The 15,051-nt window shown below is 41.0% G+C and overlaps 1 protein-coding gene across 5 annotated transcripts in view; it reads left to right on the top strand.

Moving 5' to 3' along the window:
* The window catches only part of ATG4B (autophagy related 4B cysteine peptidase), a 37,733-nt gene that overhangs the window by 5,651 nt on the left and 17,031 nt on the right, over positions 1-15,051 (top strand). For all 5 annotated transcript variants that reach the window (XM_024111826.3, XM_005295761.4, XM_042853395.2 and 2 more), the window contains exons 2-3: positions 3,170-3,268; positions 3,874-3,945. Coding sequence is in view for 3 of the 5 variants with exons in the window: in XM_005295761.4 (XP_005295818.1) it covers positions 3,170-3,268; positions 3,874-3,945 (171 nt within the window). In the remaining 2 variants the exon portion in view is untranslated. The remainder of the gene's footprint in view (positions 1-3,169; positions 3,269-3,873; positions 3,946-15,051) is intronic.

The following is a 15,051-nucleotide window of genomic DNA, read 5'->3' as shown; positions in this document are numbered from 1 at the left end:
TCTGAACCAGCTCACATGCTTAGTGTGCAGTGTTTGAGATATATGAGAAGAGATGTATATTGCTGAATGAAAGGGGGGAAAAGTGGAGAGTCATGTATTATATAAATGCAGTCCCCGTCTTTCTAATTTACTTAAACAAGTATTTTCACTGAGCGCTTGATCCATGGCAAGTTTGAAAATCTAAAAATAAGCCCTCTGAGTAATGAACTCTAAAACTAGTCTAACGTTTATGTTAAAACATTTTTCAGACAATCTCAAGTGACCGTACAGAGTTTTGTGAAACTTAATAATAAATTCACCTTTGGGTTGCAAATAAGCCTGTGAATTGGGGTCGGGTGGGGGAGAAACAGAGGGAGAAGGTTATTTTTGACTTGAAAATACAGGCTTAGGAAAATACCATCTGTCAGAAATAGCACCAAACACACAGGGACTTTGTGCTATCAATGCTTGTCTGTCTACACAATTATCAATCGGTTGTAGTAAGGAGAAGGTGAAAGAAGATAAACCAAAGTGTGGCCTGTTGACTGTTGGTGGTCCTTGAAAACCTGGCTTGTTACATGGGTCTGGCTCTAATCCTTTTTTCTGGCTGCTACATCATAGGAAAATCTTAATATGTAAAGAATTGCTGTGCTTGCAGGGGTACTGTAGCCCATGGGAAGAGAGAACCATTATCTTTATTAAGATGCGGTCCATACTGTGAAAAAGTTTACCTGTTCCAAAGTTCTCAATCTTCTTGCTTGTCTGGCCAATCAGGTGTTAATTTGGAATTAGTCCCCCATTTATGTAGACAGGGCCCCATTCCTTAAAGAAAACTACAGTTTAACCCAGTGATGGCAGTTTTCTGCTGCTTTTGTTTTCCCTTTGACACTCAGATCATGATATTCCAGGTTAGAAAGACCAGGGGGCAGAAGATCCAAGTGAGACCTTTGGGGTTTCATTGACAAAAACATCTTGTCTGTCTTGTTTTCTGAATGTAATATAGATTAACATATATGGCTAAAAGGAGGAGTAGAATCTCTTTGTGACCCTCTGTGCGCTATTATATTTTCTTAGCATAAACTGTAGAGGAGTTATTGACCACACCTGTAAAACTGGGGTAACACTTAGCAAGGCTGAGGGCTTGTCTAAACAGTGTTGTTCATAAATATATATTGTGTTTTAAATTCATAATCTAACCTTAATCCAAACTGCCATCAGACTCCTTGTTGTTTTAATCCAAACTAACCTTCAAGTGTAGACAAGCCCTAAATGCAATGGTGATAAACCACCAATTTCTAAGATCAGGGAAAACTGAATTTGAGTATATTGAATTCTACTCATAAAATTAAAATGAAGGACAGTGAAATCAGCAGCACAGGTGGCGACTGAGAAATGGCCACTGAGGCCTTGGCTACACTGGCAATTCACAGCGCTGCACTCAGGGGTGTGGAACCCCTCCCCCCGAGCGCAGTGAGTGCAGCGCTGTAAAGCACCAGTGTAATCAGCGCTGCACGCTCGCTCGCAGCGCTGCAAGCTATTCCCCTCGGAGAGGTGGAGCTCTCGCAGCGCTGGTGGTGCGACTACACTCGCGCTTCACGCAGCGCTGTGAATCCACGAGTGTAGCCAAGGCCTCAGTCACACCAGAAAGCTAAGAGGTTACACCCGCAGTTACAGAGGGAAATGGAGTGTGCTGTGTGGTGTTCATGTCAGGTGTATCACTGGGTAATTTATTGAATCTTGTGTCAGCTAAAATAGTTGCTGAGACTATCTTGTCTGTACAGTAGAACTAACTAAAGCTGTTACAATTTGATGTGTAGCTTGCTCAAGCTTATTCAAGAATAACATGTGCAAGTAAAAAGTGATTTGAACTGAATCTTCTGACACACTTTTATTAAGAGCATTTTCATTGAAGCTCAGATCAACTGTTCCCAAGGCACATAGTGGAGCCCTGTTTCCACTAAAACATTGTTCAGAAGCTCCCAACAGCTTGCTTGTTCATTCCTGTGGAGAAGACCACAGCCCTGATTGGGAATGCCTTGCAATAGACTGCACTGCTGGATTGTTTTGTAATGCACAATCGGAGTTGGATACTTATGTTAGAAAAGACGGATGTTTAAGTACTGAGCAAGATCATGTTTTGAAGGAAACTAGTAGAATGGATCATATACAAGCCTGCAACCTCTAGATTGGATACCTCAGCATAGCTCCCATTGTTTCCCATGACTTATCGTGTGACATGGATAAAGAACATCGTCTCACCTTTTCCCCACTCTGCAGACTCTTTGCTTAAAAAAAAAAAAAAAAAAAAAAAAGACCTTTGCATGTTTGATTCTAACAAAGGGGCAATTTTTAGAACCCTCAGAAGGGACTGATCGTCTTTGAGAGGGATATTTAGTACTTCTCGGCTCTCTGTGAGCTGAGGGGTGAAAACATTATCTACTATCTATGTTAATTTAATCCTAGGCTTCTCAGTGCACCACCAAAAAACATTCCCTTGGGGAAGAAGGGACTTGTTATTAACAAACTTGGAAATTCCAGAAGGATATTAAACCTCCTGCTTCAGGGTTTAAACCCATCTCGTATTATTAGAGACCAGGTTGAGACCTATGTCGGGAAGGGGCAGATTATCCCCTTCCTCTGAAGCAGCTGATACTGGCCAATGTCAGAGACAGGATACTGGACTAGATGGAACTTGGGTCTGATCAAGTTTGGCAATTGCTGTGTTTTGGTTCAATCCTGAGCTTTTCCTCATTGATGTAGTAATTGTTCATAGCTTGCTGATTTCATCAAAGCACTGTGGTCTAATGGGTAGAGCACAGGATTGAGACTTAGGAGAGAGACCTGTGTTCTGTTCCTGACTCTATTAATAGCCCGACTGGGTGACATTGGCAACTCATTTCCCCAATCCGTGCCTCAGTTTCCCCATTTGTAAAATGGGAATGATACTTAGCACCTTTATAAATTGCTTTGAGATCGACTGATGAAATGCATTATATAAGAGCTAGGTGGTATTTATTATTAATGTGATCAATAGAGCTCTTACCAGAGCTCCGACCAGCTGCTCAACATGTATGCATGTTCCTAGAAGATTAGAATTGTGAAGTGATCCATCCTGTATTACTATATCTTACATTATTTTAAACCAGAAAAAAACAAACCACAATGCATGTGATTTTCTGTTTCTCACCAGCTACTCTGACCTATGATACTCTCAGGTTTGAGTATGAAGACTTCCCTGAGACCAAAGAGCCTGTTTGGATACTGGGGAGAACATACAGTGTGTTCACAGGTAATTCACTTACATGCTAGTACTTAAGCAGTGCTTTTCAGGGCATGAGGGCTTTACATACATCTAACCATCCCATGTAGTGTTTTGAACTTTTACGTAATCCCAGCTTTTTCTAAGTAGCATCCTGAAGAAGTGCAGCCCCTGCTTGCTAGTTTATAGGCATTCTGCTTACAGTACATGCAGTTATGTGTTCCCCTGCATGTTGTCAGGATAGCCTTTCCTGCTGCCTTCAGACACTCCTGCTGCATTTTTGGAGAAAATTGTCGTCCTGTTTTGGCTACAGGGGTTGTAGAACACCCTCTCCTTCCACTTTTCTGGCTGGAGATACAGGGTTGTGATGCTTAAAGCTAGGAAAGACTAACACTGGAAAGGAGAGACTGAAGTAGTAAAGACTGTTTTCCCCAAACATGGCCCTGTTTTTTCTTCCCAGGCCTCTCCTGCCCTGTAGGCTGGATCTTTGACTGGTCCATCCTTCATGCAATAGTCCCCTGCTCCTGTCAAGCCAGGCACTTTCATCAGTGAAAGTTATTAAGTGATGAGGATTTAGGTAGGGTTGATGCCTTTCTCAGGGATGTCACGTGTGTTTATTTCTGAAAATTCTTCAGAGAAAGAGGAGATCCTGTTGGATGTGACATCTCGGCTTTGGTTCACATACAGAAAGAACTTTCCTGCCATTGGTAAGTAGCACAGATACAGTTAATAAAATAACTATACTGTAAAGGAGTCTGGCTTGTCTCTTAGGGCCTGACCCAATGGGAGCATTTCCATTGACCTCACTAGGCTTTGGATCTGGAATGTGTACAGGGTGCCATCTCATGAGAAATAAGCATCTGAAGTGCAGTGGAGTAGCAGTAAAGTACTGGAGTGCTTTCAGAAAACACCGTTTTAAAGAGACCTGAACTGTGAACAACAACCAAATGCAGTGCTAAGGTAACTTCCCAAGGTGTGAGGAGAGCACCTGTTAAAGCCACCGCATTTAGCACCTATCCCTGGCCTCTTATTAACATTTGGTTACATCTTGGGCAGTGATGGATGTGGAGGAAGTGTACTACTTTGCCGTAAGAGGGAAGTGAAAGGTCCAGAGGTTAGGGTGCTAGCTTGGGACTCGGGAGATACAGGTTCAATTCCTTGCTCTTCCACAGACTCCCTGTATTTCACTCAGCCGCTCTCTGCCTCAGCCGCTCTCTCCACCTCAGCCGCTCTCTGCCTCAGTTTCCTACCTGTACAAAAGTTGAGAATAGCAGCACTACTCTGCCTCACTAGGATGTTGTGAGGATAATGCCATTAATGACTGAGGTGCTCAGATACTCCATTAACAGGGGCCAGATAAACATCACAGAGAAGAGGTGCAGAAGAGCACAAACTGGAGACTAGCCCCCTTTTTTTAGAGAGGAAGGATGTTGCCTCTCATTTCTCCTATCTGGAAAACTTTATACTCCCAGGCATCTTTAGCTGTGATGTACATTCTGAAAGCTGCCTGCTGTTGTGAAATATGCTGTGCTTTTTTTCTTGGTGGGCTTTTCTTTCCCAATAGTTCTGAGTATCCCCGAATCTTCTTTGTCCATAAATTTCCTTTTGGTCTCATACTCTTGACCAAGTAGGTGTGGATCGGACTCCTTTAAAATGTAGTAATATTTTTCTAAAATAATTTTTTCAAGTAAGGCAGGCTTTTATTAGGGCATGAAGGGAATATCTGAAACTAGAAAAATTACAAAAAGAACTGAACAATTTATCCTTTCTGGAGAAACAATGTTTAAAATAAATATGCTATCACACTTCCTATCTCTGGTCCAGGTGATCACATATAACTTGTAGAGCTCCCGTTAAAAATATTAGCTCTCAATGTTCTTGTTTTTCTCTGGGGTCATAAACAACATGATATCTGCATGCTGGACTCTCCTAATTATTGTTGGGCCAGCAGGCCCCACTGGACACTACAACTAGTTCAGAAATAGTCTCAGCTGGCTAAGAGCTCTGGAATAATTAAGTTATATTAAAAACAGAGGTGGACTCAGAAGATTCTACAAAACCCTCTATGTGCTTAGGCACTTCTTAGCAGTTTGGAAAAACATTCAACACCCTAGGCAATGCCAAATTGGTGTCCTGAGCCCCTTTTGTGAGGCAACCCTGCAGTGTTGCTTCTAAATGGTAATCTAGACTTCCAGAAAGGGCAGGTAGCGAACATTAATTTTGTAGGTGATCTTTCTGAATCAAATTATCTTAAATCTTTCTAATAACTGAACCAATTTTCTTTTCTTCATAAGCAGGGTGGATTTGATTTAAATCACTAGTCAGGAAGACTCGATTTAATCATGGATTTCTACATAAAAGTGCATTCCTGTTGGTTGTTATAACCTTAATACATATTCTTCACAACTCCGAGATAGATGTAGGTTTCATTTTTAGAAGGTATACATTTTTAAAGTGATTTATTTTTGAAAACTTCAGATTAATTTTACAGCTATATCAGAAAATGAATGATTTTTTTGGTTATTTTATTTACCAAAGGTAATTGAAAAAGATATTTATGAAGTCATTGGGAGGTTAACTATCTCCAGTTTAACAGGTTAATCATTAATATTTGGAGGATTTTCTTGCCATGCTGTATTAGGAGGAGAACATCACCAGACAGACAAAATTGTTTTATTTAACTAAAACAACAACGTTATGTATTCTGGATTTTTTTCTTCAACAGCAAACATATAATAGTTTAACAAAACAAGCATATGAATTTTTGAATTTAGTTAAACATTCAGGTTTTTTAAAATCAGGTTTGTTTTTGTTAAAATTGTTTTGAACTAAAATAGTTAAATTTATTTTATTTATTTTTAAATATTTCATCGACACTGTCAGCCAGGTCAACATGAGAAACTTAAAATATCGGCTTCTGTAGCTAACTCAGTTGTCTTCACCTTCATTTTCCTGTTTTGTTCATAATCTGGAAAAGAAAAACTAGCTTTCCTGCTTTTTCAGGTCCCAAATGATTTCTCAGTTGAATTAGTCCAATGGAAAAAAATATTCTTTTTACACCGGCAGAAGATGCTACTGCTGTTAAAAGTGAGATTATCACTTCAACAGTCTCGGAATCCAAATGCTTAAGTCACTGGTATGACTTTCTTTAAAACATCATCAGCAAACATATATTTTTTTTAATGGTTCACCCTTAGCTCTGAAGTTTATTATAGTCTGCATTATGGAGGGATGATGGCTGGATGTCCATGTCATAGCTAACTCCTCTTCTTCAGCAGTTAAGGTTTGACCCTGGTACCAAGTATTAAGAATATTTGCAAGAAATGAGCTGGATATAGTGTTTGTCCCATTTGTTCTTTTAATTTAACTCTGTCATTGCATATTTCTCTTTTTAAGATCTCACTCGGTTCCTTCCAAATATCAACAGCGTCTGCAATAAAGCATCTATTTCCCTGCATTTTGTTCAAGCCTATAGAAATAGGCTTCAGGGTACTCAGCCTGTATTCAACATTTCTCTTAAGCCCAATGTTGAGAACTTTGGCTGTGACAGTGCCATCTATTTTTTTTCCCCACGATATTGTTCACAAATTGTCATCAGATTAAATTTAAATTAGTGGTGATATCCTATCTCCTAGTACTGGAAGGGACCTTGAAAGGTCATCAAGTCCAGCCCCCTGCCTTCACTAGCAGGACCAAGTACTGATTTTTGCCCCAGATCCCTAAGTGGCCCCCTCAAGGATTGAACTCACAACCCTAGGTTTAGCAGGCCAATGCTCAAGCCACTGAGATATCCCTCCCCCCCTCTTGATATAGTACTCAAAACAGTCCACTACTGAGTACCATCACATGTCTTGTGGGAGAGTTAGCTTGGTTCCTCCCACTTTTTTCAGAGCAGCTGCTGCAAAGTGGTTGTTACAGAGGTATTTTGCAATTTCAACAACATTAGCCTTTATTTCTGGAACACTGAAGTCTTTGGCTAGGAGGTGCATCAAATGAGCACTGCAACCTTATGTTATTAGCTTGGGACTCTCTTCTAATAATTTTTTCTCATCTTGGATACATTTGCAGCATTTTCTATGACCAAGCTGCATACTAGACATTTTGAATTTTTTTTCTACAGTTTGTTATAGCTTTTACTGCTACTTCTTGTAAGTATTCTGTTGTGTGTGCATTTCCTGATGTATCAATTGTTTCTGTAAGGAAGACATTCCCTTCTTCTGTTGTATGTGCTTGTGTGACAACAGGATCATTGTGGATATTGCTCCACCCATCCACACTCAGGTTAACAATTTCACCCTCTAGACCTTTTGCACACTGCTCAGTTTCTTTCATACACTTTATCCAGCAATTTGCCTAAGACCTCTGTTCTATTGGGTGGACTGTATCCTGGTCTTAATGACTGAACCGTTAATAAAGTGTGGGTTCTCAGTCATATGGAAAGGAGAGTTTGTTGCATAAACAAACCGGGCAATTTTTTCATCAATTACCTCTTTTTGTAATGTGCTGGGTCTTATCACAAACTTATCTATGGTTGTTTCTGGATGATGGAGATCTTGTTTTTCTGTTTTGCTACAGGTGATATACTGTGGCTATGTGCCATACATGATGTGACTGAAACACTATAATTGGCAGATAACTCTGAAACTATAGAAAATGATGATCTTGAAGGTGGATAGTCTTCAGAATCCTGTATATTGAGGATGGATTCTCCTAAACAAAATAAGTCAATGCAGTTATTTAATTATTATTACTATACTGCTCATTTAGTATTTCTCATTGCATTCACAGTCAGTACTACTTTAAAGGTGAAATTGTAAAAGGAAGATCTGCCTATTTCAGCTATTTTATTTTTTTATCACAACTGCATCTAAAATGATAGTACTATAGAGTAACAACTATATTTTTTTTTGCTCAAACATGAGAATTCAAGAATAGTCCATAAGGAACACTGGCAGTCCTTAAGAAAGAAGTATGAAATAAAAAAGTTGACCAACCTGAAGATCCCGCATGTTCAGACATGTTGCTTTTATCATTTTCAACGCAGCTTCCTCCTGAGAAGGAACACTTCTCATGATGTTGTTTCATTCGGGCAACCAGGCCTTGCATTTCTTTGTTGCACTGTTTGCATTTTGCACGCATGCTCTTACCCACAGGTAGAGAAACTTCATTCCCAAACTGGGTCTCTCTTACGGCCTGCTGCCATTATAGGTTTTCCCTTCTAGTGAGAGAATGGTATGGTAGATCTCAAATCAATGAAGGCTACACTCAGAAAGACCTCAAGACTTCTGGAATATGCTGCTCAAACAGTTTCACTTTTGTTTCTACTGCCCGTCCCTCCCTTCTCACATTGATCTCCAGACTTCTTCTCCTTGTCCAGATCTATTCCGCCCCCCAACAATCTTCTATTCATTGAACTTTTTTTGAAATTTTTCACTTTTAGAGAAAGGTGAGGGATTGACTCTATGTACACAAATTTGCAGAGGGACAATAGGGTTGATGTCTGTTATTTCTCACCTCTATTTATTTATTTAAAACATTTTTGCTGTTAACAAGCATGTTATCTCTGGAGACACAAATCCACAGTTTGAGAACTGCAAAACTAAGTATCTCTGATGATATCTTCTAGACTGAGCACTGAGTCCCATTGGATAGATAGAAAGATTAACCTAAATAATCTATACAAAACCCCCTGGAACCCCATAAAATTGGGTCCCTAATCCATGAACTATTGGAACTTATTTACAAAACTTTTATTAAACATTACATGAATATATTGTCTCATACTATAGAATTAGAATTTATAATTCCTATTCCATGATGCGATATCTTTGAGCTATAACGTATCTTAATTAAAACTATCTTTAGATCGGATTTTTTTGATAAAATGCTTTTTGAGGAAAAAAAACTATTTAAAAAAAATCATTGATTTTTATCCACCCTGTTAATAAGTTCTTATCAATACCTACAAATACAGTATTGGGTTATTTCCACTTGTATTGTACTTAAACTGAAGCAAAGAGCTGAGATAAAAGCTAGAGGTGGAATAAAGAAGTTGCACCTTAAATCATCTACCATGGAATTGTGTATAACATACTAGGAATATGTGCAAACGGGATGAACTGTAGTGATACAATGAAAATTCTCCTCTGGATCAATGGCTAGTTTTCATGGGTCCTCATCCTGAAGATGATTCTGTTGTTTTCTTCTTGTGCAATTTTATATATAAAAATGGGATGAAAATCAGAGGAGGTCCTAATAGTGTGCAAATGGAATTATATATCTGTGCCCTTCCAATGGAATAGTGGTTTGACTCAGAAATAAGACTTCTCAAAACATCTGGAATTTTGAGCTAGATACAATGGTACAGAATGGTCTACTCTTTCAATTCTTTAAAATCAATTAGCTAATGGGATTTGAAACCTCCCTTAACACCTACTGCAGACACAATTTAATACAGGCTAGCTGGTTGCATTGAAGCTTAGACTGATTCCTGGGGGTTAACATTGACTGAGTACAGAGGTTAACCCCTTTCACTTCTATGTCTAAACTACTGAAAAGTTTCAGAGTAGCAGCCGTGTTAGTCTGTATCCACAAAAAGAACAGGAGTACTTGTGGCACCTTAGAGACTAACAAATTTGGTTGAGGTTAGATCAGGGTTAGCTAATGTTTTAGCAAGTCTCAATCTGATCTCAACCTCTCTGTGTAAATTAAATAAACCCTAGATGAACTGAACTTGTTCCCCTGAATGCAGCATAGTTGTAGCTGTGTCAGTCCCAAGATATTAGAGAGACAAGGGGTGTGAGGTAATATCTGTTATTGGACCAACTTCTGTTGGGGGGAGGGGAGGAGAGAGAGAGACAAGCTTTCGAGCAGCACAGAGCTCTTTTGCAGGTCGGGGAAAGGTACTCCACATGTTGCAGCTAAATGCAAGGTGGAACAGATCATTTAGTGTAAGTAGTTAGCACGTTCTAAGGGACCATTTTAAAGTAGAGTGGCCTGTTAACACCTCTGCAGTCATAGGACAAAAAGAGGGGGTTAGTGGGTTACAGATTGTTGTAATAAACCATAAATCCAGTTTGTCTGTTCAGTCCATGATTTTCAGTGTTTAGCAGAGTAAATTTAAGATCCCAGGCTCATCTTTTGCAAGTGTTTGTGCAGGTTTCCTTTGAGGATGAGGACTGATAGGTCACGCATAGTGATTGATCGCATTGTGAAAAGCAGGGCTTTGGAGCTGTGCTCCAGCTCCAGGCAAAAACCTGCAGCTCCACTGCTCCGGAGCTGCTCCGGGCTCCGCTCCAAAGCCCTGGTGAAAAGTGTCCACCCACAGGTGATAGGAAAATGATAAGACAAAACACCCTGTGTGAGTTCATTCGAGAGCATAGTGACTGGTTTCACCCACATGGTGGTGGTTGGAGCATTTAGTGCACTGGATGAGGTATACCACATATTGTGATAGGCATGTGTAGGATCCATGGGTCTTGAAAGAGATGTTGGGGGGTGGGTGTTGATCATTTTAGCTGTGGAGTTATGTCTACAGATTTTACATCTGTTCTGGCAGGGGATGGTGCTGCTTTGAGTTGGTATGTTTTGGTCTGTGGGGAGTTTGTTTCTGATGATGAGCTTGGAGAGTTTGGGGGGCTGTTTGAATGCTAGAAGTAGGGATTCAGGACAGATGTTTCAGGATGGGATCCCCATTGAGTATGGATTGTAGTATGATGAAACCCCATATGGGTTTCAATATGGGGTGGTAGGTGATGACTAGGGGGGTTTATTTCTGTATTGAAGTAGGTTCTCTCCTGGGTATTTGGGTGGCCCATGCCATGATGCGATCTACTTCTCTGGTGGAATGTCCTTGTTTGGTGAAGACAGTTTTAAGTGTGTTAAGGTGTATATCCCGGACTTTCTCCTCCGAGCATATTCTGTGGTATCTGAGTGTCTGGCTGTAGATAACAGATTTCTTGGTGTATTAAGGGTGGTCATTGGATCTATGAAGGTAGATGTGGTGGTCTATGGGTTTCTGGTGTGGTTGTCTGCAGGATTCCATTGCTGAAGCTGGTTGCTATCCAGGAAGTTGATACTCATGTGGGATTGTTCCAGAAAGAGTTTAATGGACGTGTTGTGGTGGAAATCTATAAGGGAGTTTAAGCCATCTGTCCAGAAGATGAAAAGATCATCAATTTTTGTGTCATTAGTTTTGTGGTACATTTGTCCAGACATTTTTCTTCAAGGTAGCCCGTGAAGGGGTTGGCATATTGGGGAGCCATCCTAGTACCCAGGGCTGTTCCCATGGTTTGGAGAAAGTGTGTTTGTTGAATGTAAAATTGTTGTGGGTTAGGATGGAATGAATGAGTTTGGTGATGTGTTTGGGGTGGATATCTGAGGGTTGTCCATTGTCTTGTGAATATTTGAGGTAGGCAGCTATGCCATCATTGTGAGGGATGTTGTATAGGGAAGTGTCCTCCTTGGTGGCGAGGATGGTGTTCTGAGGGCGGTTGTTAACGTTGTGGAGTTTGTGGAGGAAGTCTGTGTGTCCTCGAGGAAGCTGGTCTTTTGTTTGGTGAGTGATTTCCAATATTCCTTCAATAAGAGTGTTGTGGGCAGATATGATGGATCTTGTTTGTGTATTCTTGGAAAGAATGTAGAAGGTCCCTGGGGTGGGTTCCTGGGGGACGAAGTTGTAGAGTTTCTCTTGAAGTTGTTTGGGGAAGGATTTGATGAGATCCCTAAGTTCCTGGGTAAATTGTGGTGTGCGGTTGTCTTTCAGTTCTTGATAGTAGGTGGTGTTGGAGAGTTGTCAATTGGCCTTATCAATGACATCATGGTTGAGGACTACCGTTGCTTGATCTGCTGGCTTGATCATGATCTTGTGGTTAGATTTCACGGACTGTATGGGTGTCCTCTTAGTAGTGGAGAGATTACGGTGGATGTGATATTTAAGGATTTTGCAGTCAATTTTTCCCCTGAAGCAATCAATGTAATGATCATGAGTGCAGTTTCATCCGCTCTGTGGTGCCCAATCAGATTATTTTTTTTCTTATGATTGTTGGTGGGGATGTGGTCATTGTGAGTGGTGTCATCATTGTTGTGAAAATTCTTTGAGGCAGGGACAGCAGAAGAACAGGATCTGAAGAAGTGCTCTGCGTGACTCGACAGTTGGTCCAATAAAAAAAATTACCTCACCCACCTTGTGTCTCTGTTCCCTTGAATATCAGTTAACTTAAACTTCTACAGGCTTAATTTATGAACTTGATTAATGCTATCTCAGTTTACAGTAGACAGTAGTAAGACCACAGATGCAAACTTCCTTCTCTATTAGTGAAACAGCAGGGACTGCCCAAAAAGTACTAGGGGAAGCACGAGATAAAGTGCCTGTGGCACAACAAGCTTCAACAGCTCTTTAAATGTATGCTTCAACAGCCCTTTCGCTCCTTTCCATTCCCATCTCTGCACCTTTTTCTGTGCTGCTCCCATGCAAGCAATGACTTTCCAAGGAAGCCCCAAGACGTGCCTATGCTATAATCAAGTAACCATTTGATCTTATTACTGCTGTAAACCTTGTTCTCGCCCCATCTCCCCACTACCTCCTCCATTGTTGGCTGCTCCCATCCATTGCGACATTTAAAATTTGATTGCAAATTTTTTAAGACAAGGGCAATGCATTTGTTCTGTACACCATCTAGCATGTTTTTGAGTCTTCTGTAAGTGACAAACCACCAGCCTGGTTAAAGGAGAGCTCTGCTGACCAAATAGGAGAAATTGATCTAACATATTGGCATGAGTCTGGGTGGTGACCTCTGGAGGATCTCCTCTTTGGCTTTTTTACTTTCTATCTCCCTACACCCTGGATATACAGTGACCAGAGAGAAGAGAAAATAGTTGCAAAAAATTTCATGCTATCAGTGTATTAAGGAGCAGCTGAGTCTGTAAAACCAGCCCACTAGTTCTGGTGACTCTCAGTGTTCTAAACTTTATCTTAACAGCTGGCTGTGCAATGGCCTAGCCTGGGAGGGGAAGTGGCAGCTTTCTTTGAAGTTCTGCCATAGGATGTGCTTTTAAAGTCTTTTGGCTTTTAGCCTCTGCATACCGATAACACGAACCAACAGCCTAATTACCTTTGTCTTTTGGCTTATTTCAGTATTCACTTGGGAACCTTGTTTAGCCATCAGCAGCGGTGTAGAGTCCTCGCCTTGTTTTCATGGCGAAGTGCCTTAGCAGGTGTAGGATCTGGGTGAAGATTATGGGGAGAATAGTCCATAAAACACCTTTATCTGAAATAAATAAATAGGTGTCTGGTAGCTTGAGCTGGAGATTTGTTCACAGACCCATGCCTGAGGGCTGGTGTGATCCCATGTCTCATTCCCCAGTCTGAATTGGATATTTACTTGAAACTCACCCCTGTCTTCTGTAAATGCCTGGCTTTATTTTTCTTAAAGGTCTGGTGGTAGGGTTTGCCTCTTAAATCTATATTTATTCCTCAGCATCATTGTCTGACAGATGAGTCTCTGTCATAACGCCCACCTTGCATACCTAGGGCTGGTACACACTGGGGCGGGGGATCGATCTAGGAAACACAACTTTAGCTACGAGAATAGCATAGCTGAAGTTGATGTTTCCTAGATCGAACTAAGTTTACTTACTGCGGGTCCACGCGGCACAGGCAAGCTCCCCCGTCGACAGTGCTTCCTCCTCTCGGCGAGCAGGAGTTCCGCTGTCGACAGGGGAACGCTTCTGGGATCGATTTATCGCGTCCAGATGAGACACAATAAATCGATCCCAGAAGATCGATCTCTCCTGCTCGACTACGCCACTGTGACGGGTTGGATCACAGAAACCCCCTTGGGAGCTGCCACCAGATGTGCAAAGACTACCCCTGCTTCTGTTTTCCCCGCCAGCTCAGGACTCCAGCACCCTGTCTTGCTGAGCCAGACGCTCCTGTTTGGCTCCAGACACAGATCCAGGGTCTGAATCACTTGTCCCAAAGCTGCAAGTTTACCTGAAAACAGCTCACAGTAGTGTGCTTGTCTTTAGCACTCAGATGCGCAACTCCCAATGGGGTCTAAACCCAGATAAATCCGTTTTAGCCTGCATAAAGCTTATGCAGGGCAAACTCAAAAATTGTTCGCCCTCTATAACACTGATAGAGAGATATGCACAGCTGTTTGCTCCCCCAGGTATTAATACATACTCTGAGTGAATTACTAAATAGAAAGTGATTTTATTAAATACAGACAGTAGGATTTAAGTGGTTCAAAGTAGTAACAGACAGAACAAAGTAAGTCACCAAGCAAAATAAAATAAAATGCGCAAATCTATGCCTAATCAAACTGAATACAGATAATCTCAACCTCAGAGATGCTTCAGTAAGTTTTTTCTCAGACTGGACACCTTCCAGGCCTGGGCACAATTCTTTCCCCTGGTACAGCTCTTGTTGCAGCTCAGGTGGTAGCTAGGGGATTCTTCATGATGGCTCCCCTCTCTCTCTGTTCTCTTCCCCCCCTTTATATATCTTTTGCATAAGGCGGGAACTCTTTGTCTCTCTGGGTTTCCATCCCCCCTCACTGGAAAAGCACCAGGTTAAAGATGGATTCCAGTTCAGGTGACATGATCACATGTCACTGCAAGACTTCATTACTCACTTGCCAGCACACACATATACAGGAAGACTCACAGGTAAATACAGCCATCTGCAGACACTGGGAGTCATCAAGATTCCAAACCATCATTAATGGTCCACACTTTACACAATTACAATAGGCCCTCAGAGTTGCATTTTATATTTCTAGTTTTAGATACAAGAGTGGTACATTTATACA

The sequence above is a fragment of the Chrysemys picta genome, chromosome 9 (genome assembly GCF_011386835.1).
Source record: "Chrysemys picta bellii isolate R12L10 chromosome 9, ASM1138683v2, whole genome shotgun sequence".
Taxonomy (NCBI): Eukaryota; Metazoa; Chordata; order Testudines; family Emydidae; genus Chrysemys; species Chrysemys picta.
The sequence above is the reverse complement of the archived record's forward strand: the minus strand, read 5'-3'. Positions and strand labels throughout refer to the sequence as shown.